This window comes from Silurus aristotelis (genome assembly GCF_946808225.1).
Source record: "Silurus aristotelis genome assembly, chromosome: 16".
In the NCBI taxonomy this organism is placed as follows: Eukaryota; Metazoa; Chordata; class Actinopteri; order Siluriformes; family Siluridae; genus Silurus; species Silurus aristotelis.
The window spans coordinates 24056398-24075978 of NC_139589.1; the positions used below are offsets into that span (position 1 = coordinate 24056398).

The window sequence follows — 19581 nt, forward strand, 5'->3', positions numbered from 1 at the left end:
TAACGATATATCGCCCGACCCCACACCCTGCACACTCGTGAGCTTAAAACCAGAAAATTCTTCATCCCTGCAAATACTGCATACAGGATTTTTTTAATAGATTACCTATAAAGTTATAGATTCTGCGGTTTTGTTTAAACAGATCGGTGCTCCACATTTGGCCCAGTGCCAGCTGCAATAATTCAGTGCCAGATGTTGCATGTTGTGTTACTGCAGCCCCTGGAGGACCGTTTGCCTACATTAAACCTACCCTCTTCTCTCCACCCTGAAGCCCTGAGTTTGGGCAAATACGGGTGACAGATTGTCCAATAAAGCAGCAGAAATAAACACGATATGCTCGTCTTTTGTCTTTTAAACCTTCAGAAAAGCTTCTGGCTTTGAGATGCTCCTTATTCACTGGTTCCAGAGTTCTTTTACTCTCACTAGACTCTCGTCTCAGGGCTGTAGATTACAGAGCGACCTTGTCTGGATGACGTCACGCTGTGGAGATTTTAGCGGAAAGATTGCACTTGGCAGTCTGTGAAGCATGAGTAACTTCTTCACCGTTACGTCCAGTGACTCACGCTGACTCACCAAAAGGTCACGCAGCTAATATCAGCCTTTTCCTTTTGTCCTCCATCTCGCTGGACAAAACCAGCAAATGGTCGTTCTTGTCATGTACACCAGAGGTGAGGAGACGCGTCTTTTAGCATAAACGTGCGATGTTTGTTTTTCTGCTTCTGGATTTTATTAACGTTTAGTCATGAATTTGGGGTCCATCCAGTGGTAAACAAAGTGGTTTAGATTCAAGGAGATCGTTAATGGAATGGAGAGCAGTGCGTTAAGATCTGAATGAGATGCTTTGGATCACTTTTTGAAAATGCCATTTTCTGTTCTAATGAGTTTCACTCTTCTGGCAAGATGTTCCACTAGATTTTGTGGAGATTCATTCAGCCACAAGGGTGTTAGTAAAAGTCAGGTACTGATGTAGGTGAGATGTGGTGAGGAGAACTAGGGTGCAGTCAGCGTTCACATTCATCATGTTTAATAGGGTTTGAGTTCTACATCAGGAGATTTTCCACTCCAATCCATGGAAAGCAGATCTTGATGTTGCTGGCTGGACCAGGTTTCGGTTTCCTAGTTCAACTGAAGAGAAGAACAGTTTTGGTATGAACCACTTATGGCTGGAAAAGATGAGTGCTTTAATACTTTTTGGAGTACAGTGTATTTTCTGATTGGGCTGATTTGTAAGAAAATGTTGATCTTCTGCCAGGTTTCTCCTTCACCAGCTGGTTCATGTTTTTCGAAGCCGGTCTGAAGTCGGCCACTTAACGCTGTCCCTCCAGCACGTAGCGCACGGTCACGTTAACTTGCTTGTATCTCTGTTATGGTTGGCTTGTTTCATCATCAGGATTCGTAAGCAATATTCTGTTGTGCCATTCTTTCTCACTTCCTGTTGAGTCGAGGGCTTCAGAGAGTTTTTAGTTCACGCTTGATTCCGTTAACTCTGTTACAAATAGTCTGGATACGGCACACATAAAAAAATTAGAGCCTGACCGATTAATCAGTTTTGCCAGTACTATCGGTTGATTTCATTGGTTATCAACAAGCACGATTAAACATAGCTATCGGAAAAATCGGTCGACCTTTTAGCTTTATATGCATTACGTGTGAAAGATCTTGAAACCGAGTAAGTCTGTTGTCTCTCTTATCTTCCTGTGTTTGTTAATCTGTCTCACATTTCATCTTTTTTCTTTTTCTGTTGTCGGGGTGTACGTAGCGTCCGCGAAGAACTGGACATCCTGCGGAGGAAAGAATGGGAGCGGAGGAACCAGGAGGCCCTGCAGGAGAAGGAGCTTTACCAGGAGAGCGTGCCGCTCTTCGGGGAGCCTTACAAGGTGAACCTTCCTCCGTTATGGGGCTACTAACGAACTTGCTGCTAGTCAAGTGTAGACTCTAACGTTCTGGTTTTTTTTTTTTTTTTTTTTTTTTTTTAGCAAAGATGCTTAAATTAATAAAGCAGCATGGATACGACGGTTTGCTAGAGAACTTGCTGGGTTTTGGAGAAGTACGAATTGTATTTTGTTGAGAAGAATGCTTGGTTGTTTTTTTTAGATGTTAGCTAGATAACTTCCCGCCTGCAACCAAATGCTACACCCCCCCCCCCCTACCCCCAAAAAAAAGTGTATTTCATTCTGCTGTAGTCTCGTTTTTTGCCATTTGTTAACTAAGATGGTTGAATTGGAAGCTAATATTATACCAGGCGAATTATCTTTCTTGATTTGTGGTTAGAGGCTACAGAAGATTTTTGTTCCTACCCCGGGAAACTCACGCTTCTCCTTAGAGCTCAGTCGAGACTTTTGTGATCCAAAGTCCATAAATTATAGATGTTTGCTCAGAGGGAAACAAAGGACGTGTAGATCCAGATGTAGAATAGTTGCTGAACCAACTCTGTTCCTCCAGAGGTTTCTCCGGAGGTTCTACCAGAAGTATGTCCATTTCAGGATGCAGGTTAATTTGCTGTTAATTTAAAAAATCTCCAAGTCTGTCTGACATCTGTGGATGTGGATTGAGAAGCCCTGAGGGTTCCTCTGGTTGAGATTGAACGCGGACACGCAAAAAGCGAGGTTTTTTAATGAGGCCCCTTGGAGCCTCTCTGTCAGGGCTTCGGGACGAGATCGAGGATTGAATGACTGGCGGAGTTTCTCGAGAGAGAGAGAAAGAAAGAGGCAGATGCAGAAGGGATGTAAGGTGAGGGTGCTTTTTTTTTTTTTTTTTTTTTTTTTTCTCGTTAAAGTAGGATGCTGGACCGTCTGTCTTCTCTCCAACTCCCAAAAGACACCCATCTGCTCCCACAGCTCGTTATCTGGCTACGGCAGATAATTAGGCTCTTTGGAGAACAGGAGGCGGTGGGGAGGAAGAAAGGAGCAGTGTGGGAGAGATGAGATGGTGAAAGATGATGGCTTTTTTTTTTTCCTTTCCGTCTTATTTAGTGTCTGAGAGATACATTGGAGTGTATTAGCGAAAGTGGGGAAAGAAAATGAAATGGAGATGATCATCTGTGTCTTATGAGAAGTTCCTAAAAAAGAAAAGAAATTGAAGCACGGTGGCGGCAGTGTTGGATATATTCCAGACAATGTGTGATTTTAATGCTATATATGTGTTATTGCCTTAAAATGCATACGTTGGATTGGATCGGATTGGACGTTCCAAAGAGAAATAAAGTGTCTTATCTTGTACACTACACTGGAATTCTCAGAGAACTGGGTCTAGCCTGGTCCCTGGACCTCAACACTGGATCAAGGAGGGTTATAAGGCCTGTTTAAGGGTTTAACAATTGCAGTAGTATCTGGTCAACACATGGTCATAGGTTTAAATCCCCTTTTAAAATAAAAACCCGTACCCTTAATTGCTCAGCTGTACCCTGTCTGACGTCTTTGTACCTTTTTTCTGCAAACGAATAAATGAAGAACAAGAAGATGAAGTTTTTTCTAAACCGCCTAAGACCAGAAAACGGAAAAAAACTGAGCTGGTGCAAACCAAACACTGATCCATTCAAAAACCTGAGAAACAGTCAGCTGTGTTTATTCTTCCCTTCCCGTGCCGTCAGAGCAACCTGCCTTTTATACGTCGTTAGCGCACTCCAGCGTACTTCAGTGGCCTGTGGGCAACAGTTGCGTTTCCACTTTAAACCCTTCAAATCACTCAGCACGTGTCAGCCGTTCGGTATAAACGTTCATGCTACGTTAGCCGTCATTTCCATACCACGATTCACTTTACCGTATTCCTGCAACACGTCCGTACCAGAGGTTTTATTGCTACTTTGTGCTCTAAATCTTCAGCAGACATCCGGGCCTGTCGCTAAATTCTGAAAAAGACGTTTCAAGACACACAGTGTGAAGATGGTAGATAAGGATGTTCTGCTGAGATCTGATTGTTGAAAGTACAGGACGTTGTTAGCTGCGATAATCATAGCGTATAAACCCTCGAGGGTTTGAAACCTGGGAATATGATGTCCTTTTCTGTGAGTCCCCAAGTTGCACAAGCGAGGGCAGATTAGCTCGGTTCAATTTCGGTATAGTTGGGCGAAGTTAAGCGAAACTGCATTAAAATTGCTTGTTTATTATTATTATTATTCTTATAATTATTAACATTTCACACTGACACTGGTTATTTATCGACTGTTAAGTTTCACGTTTATTCCCAGTCGCACAGCTACGTTGCAGAAGCGTGGGAATTCTTTTGTGTTAACCAGAGTCTCGTTCACAAAGGTTTTCACGGTATTTACGCGAATACTCGAGTATATGTAATATTAGTGAAAGTAAATAAATATTTGACTTTTAAATATTTGTTTTTGCGTGTTGTTGACGTATACGTAAGTAGTATTGCAGGTTTTCCCGACAGAAGCGAGACGCTAACCTTCACACACTTGTAGTTGAGAACACTGATGAAGGTTTCATTCCTCTGTGTAGAAACTTGCACACAGAGGTTACGCTTACGCTGAACTTTTGTCTTTCTTTACCTAGAAAATCAATGGCGATGAACTCTCCAGCCGCATCCAGAGGATGCTCGGTAATTACGAGGACGGGAACAACTTGCAGTATGATGGGGCCACCAGGGATCGACCCCTTTCTTCATCATCATTATCGTCATCATACGGACATTCGGGGCTCCCCATGCACAAGGACAAAACGGATCCCTCATTCCAGAGTTCCGCGTCCTACGAAAGCACTAAACAAGTCCATTTGGGTCACGGCCCACCTCAGCCTTCGAAGAAGTTCCCTCTCCCGGGCAACTCCATCTCCATCCAGAGCAAAGAAATACCCGTCAAATCGCTCCAAGTGAAAACGGACTCCTGGTCTGACTTGAGGAACTACTCGACCTTACCAGCCATACTTCCGGACCTTTCACCACCCGCAGAACCTTTGTCCCCTTTACATTCCAGCGAGTCCAGTGATTTTGATCAGGACATGGATGAAGACAACCATGGCAAGCGGCACTCGCTTTCCCCTCAGTGCGAAAGGTCTTCCGGAAGGACTAATTTAGAGGAGACACAAAAGGAAACGTCCCACTTGGGCAGCGAGGCTCCGATTCCGGCTACCCAGACCTTCTCCCTTCCGCTTTCTTCCAAGCCCAACTTGGCCAACTCTAGGAAGCCCATGGCTTTGGTCCGACCCATGGATGGACCTGACCAGGTCACCAGCGAATCCCCGGATCTAAAACCCCCACGCAGCGACTATCACGAAAACTTGTCGGATCTGAAGAGCGTAGGAAAACCGAACCTTCCTCCGCTGAAGATCCCCTCACAGTCCGTGGAGGTGAGCATTTAGTTTTTTTTTGTTCTTTCCATCTGCTTTGTTTGAAATCTTTACTTTGGAGAGTTGTTACTGAATTATTGTGGCTTTCAGCTTCCCAAGAATGTAAAGTATGTGTGGAATGCAAGGTAGAGTTAGTCTCAAGTTACCTTACTACATTTCACGCTTGTCAGTTTGAAACTTCCTAAACGTATCCATAGTTGGATCATGTCTGAAGTCGGTAGTTATGGTTTGAAGTGGCCATTTGAGAAGACTCGAAGTCGCCGCGGGTTAATCAGATTTGTCTGCTACATACAAACATAATTAAATTACGACCCGGTTGTTCGTCCTCAGGACAGGAAAACGAAAGGGCAGGTCCTCGCGAGCATTTCCAAATTCACGCGCTGCCATACCGCCGGTTTTGTCGTGATATTGGGAACTGAGCGATTATCAGTTCTTAATTTGTATCGCAATATTTTTTTTTGCGATACTATTATTATTATTATTATTATTATTATTATTCAATTATATCCGTCTGGCTGGGATTTCTCCGAGCGTTCCACAGCACTTACAGAATGGTATTGATTTTCAAAAAGCTCAGAAGTCTGACTCCGGGGTCGTGACCTCTGAGCGCTAGTTGGTAACAGCGGCTCACGTGTCACCAGTCATATAATATAATTCTAAACAGAGAGAGAGTTTTCCGGCTGCTCCTGTTAATCCAGGTCAGAGAGACACACACACTCATACTTCGTTATCTCTCTCTCTTTCTCTCTGAGGTGTCACCGAGCTCTAGTTAAAGATCTCCAAGCTCCTGTAGCTCGGTGTTTACACTCTTCTAGATGCATCACTTCCTGTATCAGTGTCTTGTTTTCTCCTCAGCTGTATGACAGAAACATGACGTGATCTTCAGCAGGTTGCAGATGTTAAAGGGCTGCAGCTCATGTAGTCTTACTTTAATTGTCCTCAAAAGATGAAGAGCAGAACACAACAGATTCCCGGATCTCATAGGAAAAAAAAAAAAAAAAAACCCAGACGCGCGCACACACACACACACACACACACACACGAACGTGCACAAAAAGCTCATCTGGAGCATCAGGGATTTATTTTCCCAGCTGTAATGTTACGCCTCTCACTTGTCTCGCGCGTGTGTGTGTGTGTGTGTGTGTGTGTGTGTGTGTGTGTGTGTGTATACGAGTTTATTGGATCAGACTTTTTAAGCCCATGTCCATCTCAGCCAGGAGTCGTTTCTCAAACTAGTGAGATGTTTTTCAAAGTGAGACGTGTTTGCAGAAGCGCCTCAGCAAAAACCCTCAACCGGGTCTTTATAAGTTCAGACATCCAGCGTGAGTGTGTGTATGTGATGACGTGACGATTGTGTGAATAAACTTTGTGCTATATTTCATTGCAGCATCAAATACACGGGTGATGAATGAAAGAAAAAACGCACCTTTCGTGACCAATTTTACGTAATGCACCTTGTTTGTGCCTCGTAGTTTTCTGCATGATGTGCCTCGTCGTTTCTAGGTAATGTGCCTCGTTGTTTCCACGTTACGCACCTTGTTTGTGCCTTGTAGTTTCTGCATAACGTGCGTCGTAGTTTCTAGATAAACTGCCTCGTAGTTTCTGGATAATGTGCCTTGTAGTTTCTAGATAATGTGCCTTGTAGTTTCTAGATAATGTGCCTTGTAGTTTCTAGATATTGTGCCTCGTAGTTTCTAGGTAACGTGCCTCTTCGTTTCTACGTTACAGACCTTGTTTGTACCTTGTTGTTTCTGCGTACAAGCCTCGTAGTTTGTGTCACTCGCCTTTACGTTTCTACAAAACTCGGCTTATTTGTGTGCATAACGAAATATTGAAATATTGATTTCTATGTTGTTTCTGCATCTTCAGGCTCTTTACGTTGTCTCTGTAACAGAAAGTTTAAAAAGTAAGAGCAGAAATAATGGATTTTTTTAAGTCATTAAATAATATAACTATAAAAGGATAAAAATAAATGGTTATTTGTATTAAACAATAAAAACATTGCAATCGTTGGCGACTGATTTGTATGTAAGAGGAATGAAGCATTTATTCGACGTCGTGTTGCATCGAATTCATTGCAACTTTCCTTTCGTAGTTTCCTAGTAGATAATTTCCCTACTGCCATTTCGCCCCGAAATCGACAGCGTTCTGCCGCAGGCGTGGTGGAGGTTAAAGATCTCGCGTAGGTTTAGGATTTATATGTTTTTGATTTGTGTTTTGTGAAGAAACTGCGTCTCTTGTGTTGAAGTTTGCAGTGAGCAGATCTTAGCCAGAGCTTTCGCTTCCAGAGAAATGTAACGATCGCTTAAAAAAAAGGTTAAATATAACTTTCAGTATAAGCAAATAAGCAAGTAGTGTGTGTGTGTGTGTGTGTGTGTGTTTGTTTAAGAAGTGTAGAATGGTATAATTGAGCAATAGCTGGCGGTGTTGGTGCACACAGGCAGGGTGTGTCTGTATAAAGCCTGGCTCGTGTCCAGAGAGAAAATAATGAGAACCTGCTCATGAAGATGGGTCACGACATGCTGGAGGCTGAGTCATCGGCGCTGGAGTGTGTGTTTCACAAGCTGGAGTGTGTGTGTGTGTGTGTGTGTGTGTGTGTGTGTGTGTGTGTGTGTGTGTGTGTGTGTGTGTGTGTGTGTGTGTGTGTGTGTGTGTTTCAGGAGCTGGAGTGTGTGTGTGTGTGTGTGTGTGTGTGTGTGTGTGTGTGTGTGTGTGTGTGTGTGTGTGTGTGTGTGTGTGTGTGTGTGTTTCAGGAGCTAGAGTGTGTGTGTGTGTTTCAGGAGCTAGAGTGTGTGTGTGTGTTTCAGGAGCTAGAGTGTGTGTGTGTGTTTCAGGAGCTAGAGTGTGTGTGTGTGTTTCAGAAGCTGGAATGTGTTGGCGTGGGTTTCTGAAGTTTTTTGTGTTCCAGGAGCAGGAGTGTGTGTGTGTGTGTGTGTGTGTGTGTGTGTGTGTGTGTGTGTGTGTGTGTGTGTGTGTGTGTGTGTGTGTGTGTGTGTGTGTGTGTGTGTGTGTGTGTGTGTGTGTGTGTGTGTGTGTGTGTGTTTTCCGGGAGCAGGATTGTGTGTGTTTCAAAAGCTCAGTCTACTCTACTCTGTGTTCAAGAAAAATAACCCTGTCACAAAGCAGCAAGATGTTTCCATTCAGAGCTTTTTTCCACATTAAAGATTTGCACCAAAAAAAAAAAAAAAAGAAACCATTGCTACAGAAAGGGGCGGTCCTTACTGAACATCTGAACATTCTCGTTCCTGATAGGACATCGTAAAAACTTCCTTGTAAAATTTTTTTAAAAATTTGCCCAACGGCAAATAATTCCCTCACTTTAACTTTAAAGATGGGGTTTTATAGTCAACTATAACTTTTTACTATTAAAAATGAAAACCAGTTCTGACTAGTGTTAAACTCTCAGATTTGTTTCATGGTTTTTTTTTGTTGTTTTTTTTTTAAATCAAAGCCACGATTTCAGCCACAGCTGTCTGAAGGAATTCTCCGTGTCTATGTTGGAACAGTTGACCTCTTACAAGCTCCACCAATTCTACCTCATATTAAGGCTTTGAGAGAAATTATTATCAATGAATATTTTTATAATATTCCCAGAGGCTCAGGTGAGCTGAGGTGAGATAAAGTCATCTAGTAGTGTTCCCTCGTTCCCAGCAGTGACAGATGGATAGATAAACCCTCCCTTATCCGAGGTTTGCATCATAAAAACGACAAGTCAACACTCGTATCAGTCTCTTGTGGCTGATGCTTCTGTTTCTTCTTTTTGAATCTTTTGGTTAAATTTGGTTGAATCTTGAATTCATCCTCAGCGTAGTGCCTGAATGAATCTCCACAAATCTCCACAAAATCTAGTGGAACATCTGCCCAGAAGAGTGGGCAGATTGATGTATTAATAAACGACACATCATTACATTTAACATTTAAAAATATAGTAGCTATAAATGCTCATTCCCTAATCTTACTTTTAATTCTCTTGATGTTTGTGAGATAAATAAAAGCACACCGGTTTTACGTGAAAAAAAAAGAAGCTTTTTTGACGCTGGAGACATCTATATATATAATTAGGTATATTTAATCTATTCAGAAAGCATCGTTATAATACAGTTCTCATTAACGTTAAAAATGTCTCGTTCGAACCTCCGCGTTCGCTGTTATAAAAAAAAATATCAAAGCTTTTGTGATTTGTGAATTTAAGATCGATATAGAGCTTCGTTTAAATATCTAATGTATATGGAAATGACCTGGAAGTAATCGGAAAGATGGAGCCTCCGTATTTTGGCGCAGGATTTGTATTTTGTTGTTAAGGTTAAAAAAAAAAAAAAAAAAAGAAACTGCAGTCACGCACTGGAAAGTAGGTCACTTGCACAGGAAGCGCCTGGTGACCTCCTGCTGCCGTGTGCTCGCTTGAGTTCGAGGCATTAAAGGAAACTGCATTGTTTATAGCAACACGTCTAGAGGGTTAGGAACTCGGTGTACTGATAGAGACGCAGATGATGAGATGATAACGGTAGAAAATAAACACTCAGCTGAAATGGAATGAAACTTTTGGTAGAGTGCAGGGAGCCCAAAACAAATCCAGGAACCAATGAGGGTTACAGCACATGTGCAGCATTTATGTGCTTATTATTTATTTATTACATTTTTATTTTTATATTTTTTATTTTGATGTTAATTTAAAAAAAAAATGGAGGTGACACTTCTTTTTGCTTTAACTAGTTTTTGACTTTTAACTTACAAATATTCATAAACATTTTTGTGAGGACCAAAAAGTCCTCAAAATATGATTGTCAAATGTCCTCACAGTCACACTGTCCTTACAAAGTGTGTGTGTGTGTGTGTGTGTGTGTGTGTGTGTGTGTGTGTGTGTGTGTGTGTGTGTGTGTGTGTGTGTGTGTGTGTGTGAGAGAGTCAGTGGTAAGGTATGTGACCTTCCCTGACGCTTTCTTTATGCAACACACTCTTTTTGACCACCTGTGTGTGTGTGTTTACATGTATGTACTCCTTTATATTCAAAATGTCCTCACAAAGATAGTTTGAGTGTCAAGTGTCCTCGTAAACCTCAGGTCCTCATAGACATAGTGTTTTTTTTGTCATGCAGATTGAATGTGAGGGGGTTGTTTCGTGTTTGAGGTTGGATTAGTTGTATTTTTACAAAGATTGTTTCATTTTTGACAAAATCGCAGCTTAAATTTACAAACTAAAATAAGCAAAAGGTTTTTGTTTTGGTGAAGATTGTGGTTATTTATTTGTGTGTGTATGTGGTGAAGATTATGGTTATTTGTGTGTGTGTGTGTGTGTGTGTGTGTGTGTGTGTGTGTGTGTGTATTTCACTCTCCTTACTGTGTACTAATTAAACAATTATCCCAACTGATTTACAAACTAAATAAAATATTGTGGGAGGGGTGTTTTGTGTGTGTGTGTGTGTGTGTGTGTGTGTGTGTGTGTGTGTGTGTGTGTGTGTGTGTGTTAATTAAAGTCTCTGCAATTATAATTATTATATATAATTTGTTGCGTATAAACCACGCCCAGTGTAACTGTTAGATAGAAAAATATTTATATACATGTTAACACCGACTGTTAACTAATGAGGCCAGATAATTTATACTATAACGTGTATTGGTGTCTATTGCGTGTCCCTGTAGTGTATCCTGGTCGCTCGTTGTCTTCAAATCGCAGGTTGTCGGGGGGGTTGGGGGGTACACATGATGTCACATGGTGTCACCAGAGTGTGTGGGTTTCCGTAAAGTGTTTTCACCGCAGATCTCCGAGTCAACTCGAATGCTCAGAATATCCCAGGATGGTGTGAAGTCCTTTAGAAAGGAGAGGTGACATTCCTCAGGCTTTTCAGCAGCAGGAGCTTAAACACCACAGAACGAAACGTGCAGCTCACTCCTCCCGCCTGCGACGGCGCTAATGTGCATGTGATTCTTTAACTGTGTAATAACCCGCCTGCGCTTGTGTGTATTTAAATGTAGTCGACTGTAAAGGTTTGAATGTTTCAGATATGTAAATGATCAAAACAAGTCGAATTAGATTAGGAAGTGATGCGGTTTGTATACACACACTTCCTCTATGGGAACCTTTTATTGCAATGCAAAAATGTGAACATGTGACTTGTGTCTGCATTAGTTGAATGTTTGTGTGTTTGACTGTGTGTATGAGGAAGTGTATGTGAGTATGTGCTGCTCTTGCTTTCTGATTTTGTGTGTGTGTGTTGCTCTTGCTTTCTGTGTGTGTGTGTGTGTGCATGTGTATGTGTGAGAGTATGTCTTTTTTGTTGCTTTGTGTGTGTGTGTACCTTTCTGTGTGACTGAGTGTCTTGTTCTTTGATTGTGTGTGTGTGTGTGTGTGTGTGTGTGTGTGTGTGAAGTGAACCTAAATGTCATATGGCTCAAGTGGTTCAGTTGCCTTTGACACACACATGCTCATAGATGGCTATCACACACACACACACACACACACACACACACACACACACACACACAAACTTAGTGTCTCTGTCTTTCCCCTCCTCCTTCTTCCTCTCATTTTTTCTGGTCATGTTTCTCATTGTAACGTCTCTCTTTCTTTTGCAGATGCTGTCAAATGAGGTTCAGCGTGTGGAGGAGATTCTCAGAGTGAGTACAGAACACACATTTATTTTCCTCTCTCTCTCTCTCTTTCTCTTTCTGTTAATCTCTCCTTTCGTCTCACTTCACTTCATCCTGGGTCACTGGGAAGTTTTATGAAGTTGAGTGGAAAGTTTGTTCCTAGAAATCGTGTGTGTGTGTGTGTGTGTGTGTGTGTGTGTGTGTGTGTATGAAAAGTGTATCTGGTCTCCTTTTTGTTAATGTTTTCAAATTTGTATGAAATTCTGTAACTGTTTGATTGAGTCCCTGTGAGAGACGAGACGTCCTGCGAGCAAGACACAAGCTTTTGTTCACCATCGTTCTGTTCTAATTCCTCCTGTGTGCGCTCTCTCTCTTTCTTTCTCCCCCCTCGCACACTTTCTTTTTGTCCCTCACTCTTTTTTTTACTTCCCCTCTGTTTCAATTTCTTCCTTCTTCTCTCTCTCTCTTTTTCTCTCTCTCTCTCTCTCTCTCACAGGAAATGACCCATTCGTGGCCTCCGTTGTTAACGGCCATTCAGACACCGAGTACAGCAGAATCATCCAAGTTCTCCTTTCCTAACAAGGTGATCTCTCTCTCTTATACACACACACACACACACACACACACACACACACACACACACACACATATATGAATGTTTGTCTGTTATGTAGGGTGTGTTGTAAAGGTGTAAAACTTATCTTGTTTCTGCAGGACTCCAGTGTTCATCGTGAATACCAGCAGCCTCAAAGTGAGTGAAAAGTGTGTGTGTGTGTGTGTGTGTGTGTGTGTGTGTGTGTGTGTGTGTGTGTGTGTGTGTGTGTGTGTGTGTGTGTGTGTGTGTGTGTGTGTGTGTGTGTGTGTGTGTGTGTGTGTGTGTGTGTAGTTTTATGAACGTGGGCATGTATTTATATGTTTGAGTGTGTGAGACACGTAGTTTGGTGCTGGGGGCGTGTCTTGCAGTTTGTTGCTGGAGGAATGGCTTACAGTTGGTTTGATGGGAGGCGTGGCTTATTTTGTTTGGTGGGAGGCGTGGCTTACAGTTGGTTTGTGGAAGTTGATGAGAATATAGTTCCAGATTCAGTTCCACATGTATTTACTCCTTTCTCCCTCAGAGCACAGTGAGTCACCACCAAAAGCTCCACCATCGCCTGCACACCAGCGTCCACTGTGAGTATCCGTGACCTTCTAACGTTTCATGTTGTAGTAGTACACCTTCAGTACCATGAGCATTGAAAAAAGACCAGTTCCATCCGATTGTCTGATATCGCAGCGTGTGCGACAATGACGGCACGGTATTGGCGCCCCCTGGTGGGGTGGAGTCTGGGAGCTCCAGCGACTCGGAAAGCAGCTCAGAGTCTGAATCCGACAGCGAGAGCAATGACAGCAGCGCAGACGAGACGGCACCTGCTCCTAGGAGCAACACACCACCAGCGAAGGTGCGCACACACTCGCACGTTTACAGTGTTCACATCTACAAAAATTCAGCACTTAAATCTATGCACATTCAGACTGTCTGTTCTGTCCTGGATAATCAGACTGTTGCACATTGGCGTTTTGTTTTGTTTGTTTTTTTTTTTTTATCAGGTCTGAACATGTTTGATTATGAAACTCACTGTAACATGAAGAAGTTTTAACTCAAATAGCAAAAAACGCCGTGAGAAACAGCCAAAGGGGAAACCCGAGAGAAAATCAGATAGACCTTCTGTCGCGCGCAGCAGATCTCTGAATCCGGTTTATTGTTCCTCTGTTTGTTTGGTAGAATCAGGGTCAGACCCACTCGGATGTAGGAATTGAATACTGCTGCAGAGCACGTCGTGTGGGGTAGTGATGGTGATACGAGGCACGTCAAGTCGTGATACAAGAGCTGAAATAAAAAAAGACTTTATATTCTTAAAAAATAAATAAAATATATATATATATATTCTTTTACTGTGAGCAACTACAACCAAACAATTTCCTGTCATCTGGTTTTGTCATTTAATAATACACATGTTGCATTATAGAACCACTTGACTTTTTGTTCCATGAGACTTTTCTATATTTCTGCCATAATACAACCTCAATGTAGACCAAGAGAACGTAATTAAATAACTGAGACCAAAATATTTTACTTATTACCGTATTTTCCGGACTATATTTTCCGCTACTTTTTTCCCACTCTTTGAACCTCGCGGTTTAAACAATGAAGTGGCTAATATATACATTTTTACTGGGTTTTTCCCAATTTCACAAACTTCAAGCCAAAAAACTGAGCCCCAAAACATTAGACCAATGAAATTGCAGAACGGGTTCAGGTGAACCAATAAAACTCTTTATATTAAATCAGATGCGCTCCCACTGAATCGGGCCGCAGCACATCATAAATATGGATGATGTTCCTCTGAGGTTTGACCTGCCGCTCACTCGGACTGTCTACAGGAAATGTGAATCATTCGTCACGCTGAAAACAACCGGGCATGAAAACACACTTCACCTGTGTTCTGAGCTGCACGGCATCGGGAGAAAAGCTTCACCGATAGTGATTTTTAAACGCACGACGATGCCAAAAGATAAACTCCCGAGAGAAATAGTTGTGAAAGGAAGGAGGAAGACAGTGAACAATGACTTTCTTGGTAGGCTACTGTTTAGATACAAGCCGTGTAACAGGGACTGCCTTTCCTTAAAGCCTGTGTAAAGTTCATTAGTTTCAGTGTAGAAACCTGCGGCTTATAGACAGGTGCGGCTTATAGACAGGTGCGGCTTATAGACAGGTGCGGCTTATAGACAGGTGCGGCTTATAGACAGGTGCGGCTTATAGACAGGTGCGGCGTATTTATGTTCAAGATAAAAATCTTTGTAAAATTCAGTTCGTGCAACTTATATTTGGGTGCGCTTAATAGTCCGGAAATTACGGTAGTTTATTATTTAAGAAATACATGTTCTAGTCATTACATATGACCTGGCAAAAGTGTGTCTGCCTTCAGTATCATTTTATATTAAAACTTAGTGCTTTCATTTGACATGTTTTAACATTGATTCTTTTAATGCTGGTTTATATTTATGCACAAATTCCGAAGGGTTCGCAAACTTTCAAGCACCCGCTCTTTTATACCTTTATCCGTATCTGTAATTAGAGTTTCGTTAAGTATTGTGACAGTTCATTAATATCCATTTAATATGTATGAATATTTGTATTAAGTATTGTATCGCTGCTGGCAGTAGTTCTGTAGTGTCAGTTATGAGTCATGGTTGCGGGATCTTGAAGAAGTTCAGGTGAAATCAGTAATCGATCAGCGTTTTAAATTAAAGATGATGTCCAGGGAGTGAAAAACTTACAGGTTTTAGAATTTTAGTCTCCAGGACAGGAAGCGCTGTGAAGCTTTGATTATCTTCATGAATTCTCGTCGACCCCGTATCCAAAGAAAAACATATTTTGGATTGTTGAATCCGCCTACAATAGGAAGTAGCTGCCTGGTTTTGGTGGTTGCACACCAACCTGCCCACATCCTATCCTGCCACTGAGAACAGACTGTCCAGGTCACTGGAGGTCAGCAGAAAGTGACAAATACTGCATTCTTCCATTTATATGGCAAAAAAAAAATCTCGGGGGGGGGGGGGAGTAGTCTGTGGGTTTTATTTTGGCAACAACGAACACGTTGGATATTGGTCGAAGATGCTCAGGGTCAGCTTATGACCTATATTTATTCATTTTGATTGCTCAGGTCGAGAATACAGTATGAGCATTTGTCCTGAAGAACAGCAGAAAGCATATAGTTACAGCTTTAAAACTAAACGCTACAAAACACGGATCTAAAGCCAGTGTGCGATTTCAGCCACGATTTGATCGTCTGAGACAAATTTATAAAATTCCAATAATTCTAGGTTAAAGATCTGGAGTTTTTGATGCTGGTTTGTTCACCGTCAGCCGATTAATATCAGTTTCGATTGTTTTGTTCCTCCGATGAAATTCTGGCAGTGTCAAAAGAACGCTGAATAGGAAGTGATGAGAATCTGATGAGAAAAAAATTGAGGAATGAGTGTGAATTTTATTTATTTGTTTTAGGTTTTATACATTAAATTGTGATGTCCAGTATGTTTCATGTGTTCCATTTTCTGTTCATGTACATGTGTGTGTTATATCTGTGTGTGTGTGTGTGTGTGTGTGTGTGTGTGTGTGTGTGTGTGTGTGTGTGTGTGTGTCCATCCCAGGCTGAAGGGCTGAAAGACATCAACTGGCAGTTAATCAGTTGGATAAAGGAGAGCCAGCAGAGCCTGAACCCTCAGAACCACGTTAATGTTTCATCGAAACCCAACCCCAAACCCACGACGGGCACCAAATCTCAATCGTATCCTCACGCCGAGGAGGATTCCAAACCCAAAACTAGGAAACACTTCACCTCACGTACTCCCGTCTCTCAGCCCGAGTTCGGCGACGCCAATTTCGAGGCCAAACCCGCCCCTGTGACGCAACACGGCAACCACAAACCTGCTTCCAGCACCAACCCAGAGGCAGGAACCCGAAAAACTGTGGGTGAGAACCACCTGAGCAAGAGCGCCAAAGCCCCGAGCAGCCTGCACGTCGAAAGCGTCGAGGTGACGCCACGCAACAAAGACGCCACGTTCACGGAAAGGCCGAAGGTCAAGACAAAAACTATCCAGGAGAAGAAATCCGTGAACCGGAAATCAGCCAAGCGGTCGTCTTCAGACAAAAAGGACGCAAAAGAAGCGGCACACAAGATCGCCCCTGTCGCCGTGGAGGACAAAAAGGAGGCGGAGTCATTGTCCCCGCCTCGCAAAAACAACGCAAGTGCAAATAACACGCCCTCCAAGAGCTCCAAAAAGAGTCGTCCTCACTCACCGACGACGTCTGCGGGCAGGAAGTCCAAATCCACGGCTTCCAGATCGACTGTGGACGTTCCTCTCACACTGGTGGTGAAGATTCAGCTCACGCATCTGTCCAGAGTTCCCCAAATTCCCAAAGCTACAAAGATGGGGACCAGCATTCTTGAGGAGAACCCTGTAAAGAAACCAAGCCAGGAGAAAGAACCTGGTAAAGCGGGCAAGAAGAGACCTGTGAGTTTTTCTTTACGGATGATTATTTTGGGGATGTTAGAGGTTGTAAACTCTGATCGCTGAAAGCGTTGTGTTTAGTCAGTTCTGCTAACAGATGGTTTAACTGTACGAAAAGAGATTTGTGAAGTTAAAATGTTCCTCTGCTGCAGTCGAACAGACGCCAAATAATTTCCTGTAATAAAAGAATATAACCAGCCTCTAATAGATCACCAAGTATGAGCAGGAACCATGCAGTGGATTCAGAAGATTATAAAATCCTGTAGTGTGGAAGGAAGGAAGGAAGGAAGGAAGGGAGGAAGGGAGGAAGAGAGGAAGGGAGGGAGGGAGGAAGGAAGGAAGGAAGGAAGGAAGACAGACAGACAGACAGACAGACAGACAGACAGACAGACAGACAGACAGACAGACAGACAGACAGACAGACACACTCCTCTTTTATTCATGATCCATATTGATTTTTTTTTTTTGCTTGTTTTCTATTTTTTGTTTTGTGGGGGTGGATGAATAGCTTTATGGGTAGATAGATAGACAGATTGAATGATCGATGGATGGATGGTTGGACATATAACCAAAGCCATTAATAAATGCTGTGGGATGGATGGATGGATAAATTAATATTAATAACCATAATCAAAACCATAGATAAAGAAATGGAGAGAGATATTGTGAGATGGATGGATGGATGGATGAATGGATCGATGGATAACCAAAGCCATAGATAGAAACCTTGCAGGATGGATGGATGGATGGATGAATAGGTAATTTAGTGGATGGGTGAATAAATGCTGTGCTAAAAATTGTGTGTGTGTGTGTGTGTGTGTGTGTGTGTGTGTGTGTGTGTGTGTGTGTGTGTGTGTGTGTACACGTGAGGGTGGGTTGGGGGTTGTGGCAGGGGGTCACACATGCTTACGATGAGAGATGTGTGAAGTTTTTCCCAAGTGCGTCATTTCACCTACATGATGTTCTTGTGAGGAAAGACTGAAGAGTTAGTTGGAACTGTGTGTGTGTGTGTGCGCGTGTGTGTGGGGAAAGATATTGTGTAAGTTCGTGTAAAGCAGATGACATCTGCCTGTAATATGCACACGCGCACACACGTACACGCGCACACACACACACACACACACACACACACACACACACACACACACACACACACACACACACACACACAGAGTCTCTTATGGACTCATTGACATTCCTAACTTTATTTATCGGCACGTGTTTATTTGGGGTCGTTGTTTTATGTCTCATCTGAATAAATAACTGTAGAAATATGAGCTTGATTAGGGTCATAATGTATGCTCAAAAGTTTGTGCACCTCCTGAGAATCACGTCCATACTTTCTTGTTGAACATCTAAATTTACTCTTCTGGGAAGAACTTCCACCAGACTTTGAGGACGTGGCGTGGCTTTGGAGTGGATTTGAGGAGGTCGGGTTGAGCATCGTCATGCTGGAACAGAGTTTGGGTCTCTCAGAACTTTGGGAAATTGTGAAGCTGCAGCGTACAGAGATGTTCTATAGGGTTGTGTGCTTCGGGTGTACAGGTGTGAAGGTCGGGGTTGCACATACTTTCAAGCATTATAGTGTGAAGTTTTGTTAGTTTGTTAGCAATATATCGAGTAGATGTTTCGTGATATTATATTATGGTCGCATCGCTCAGCCCTGTGTGTTGTTATGGTGACCTGGATTTGAAGATGACAGATTTGTGTGTGTGTGTGTGTGTGTGTGTGTGTGATTTTTACTCAGGCTGGTCACAGTGAGCTCTCCGTACCAAAAAAGAAGCCAAAACTGCAGAAGGACAAAGAGGGAAAAACATCGTCTTTATCTCAGCACAACTCCGGCAAAATAGAGTGAGAAGCGTGCACACACACACACACACACACACACACACACACACACACACACACACACACACACACACACACACACACACAGAGTACATGACAAAGTAGGTGCTAATGTGGCTATTAATAAACCCTGCTGATGCCGAGTGATCAGCTTTACGCCACTGACGTCAGCGAGGTGATTTATTCTCCTGGACCTCGTGAGGACACTAGGGGTGTAACGTCCACGTATCCGATGTAATTTTTCACACGTTTTGCGTGACAAACATGGTTCAAATCTGAGTTTCCTTTAGGAACATATTAAGTGGCGGACCGCAAGTTTGAGCGCGTTTTTATGATTGATTATTATTATTATTATTAAACTTGAAAACATGCACAACAACGGCAGGGTATAAAAAATAAACGAGAGTTAGCGCAGTGTCACTGTGGCGACTCGCTCCCTACCGGAAATACCATTTGTAGTGCGCACGCATAAAAACACTAAAGAATCCAGAGCACTAGCATTAGCCGCTAACCAGGAAGTGGCTAACAGCTAACGTTAGCGCTATGGATTTTTTTGCGTTTTATATCCAGCTTCAAGGATTTCTCTTAAAAAGAGAAAAATCTGACAATTCTGCATGTCGAGGGAGAGAATGAATGAAGGATGGAAGGAATGAAAACATTAGTTAAAGGCTGCTGAAATGAGTAGAACAGTTACGCAGATCATATCGGTAGAAAATTAAATATTAAACACACACACACACACACACACACACACACACACACACACACACACACACACACACGTCTGCGTTACTCAA

At 42.5% G+C, this 19581-nt stretch overlaps 1 protein-coding gene across 2 annotated transcripts in view; it reads left to right on the top strand.

Moving 5' to 3' along the window:
* Positions 1-19581, top strand: part of aff1 (AF4/FMR2 family, member 1) — a 33983-nt gene that overhangs the window by 5823 nt on the left and 8579 nt on the right. For both annotated transcript variants that reach the window (XM_083563762.1, XM_083563763.1), the window contains exons 2-10: positions 1760-1877; positions 4506-5297; positions 11870-11911; positions 12381-12467; positions 12599-12635; positions 13000-13054; positions 13158-13323; positions 16076-16939; positions 18684-18787. In XM_083563762.1, coding sequence (XP_083419888.1) covers positions 1760-1877; positions 4506-5297; positions 11870-11911; positions 12381-12467; positions 12599-12635; positions 13000-13054; positions 13158-13323; positions 16076-16939; positions 18684-18787 — 2265 coding nt within the window. The remainder of the gene's footprint in view (positions 1-1759; positions 1878-4505; positions 5298-11869; positions 11912-12380; positions 12468-12598; positions 12636-12999; positions 13055-13157; positions 13324-16075; positions 16940-18683; positions 18788-19581) is intronic.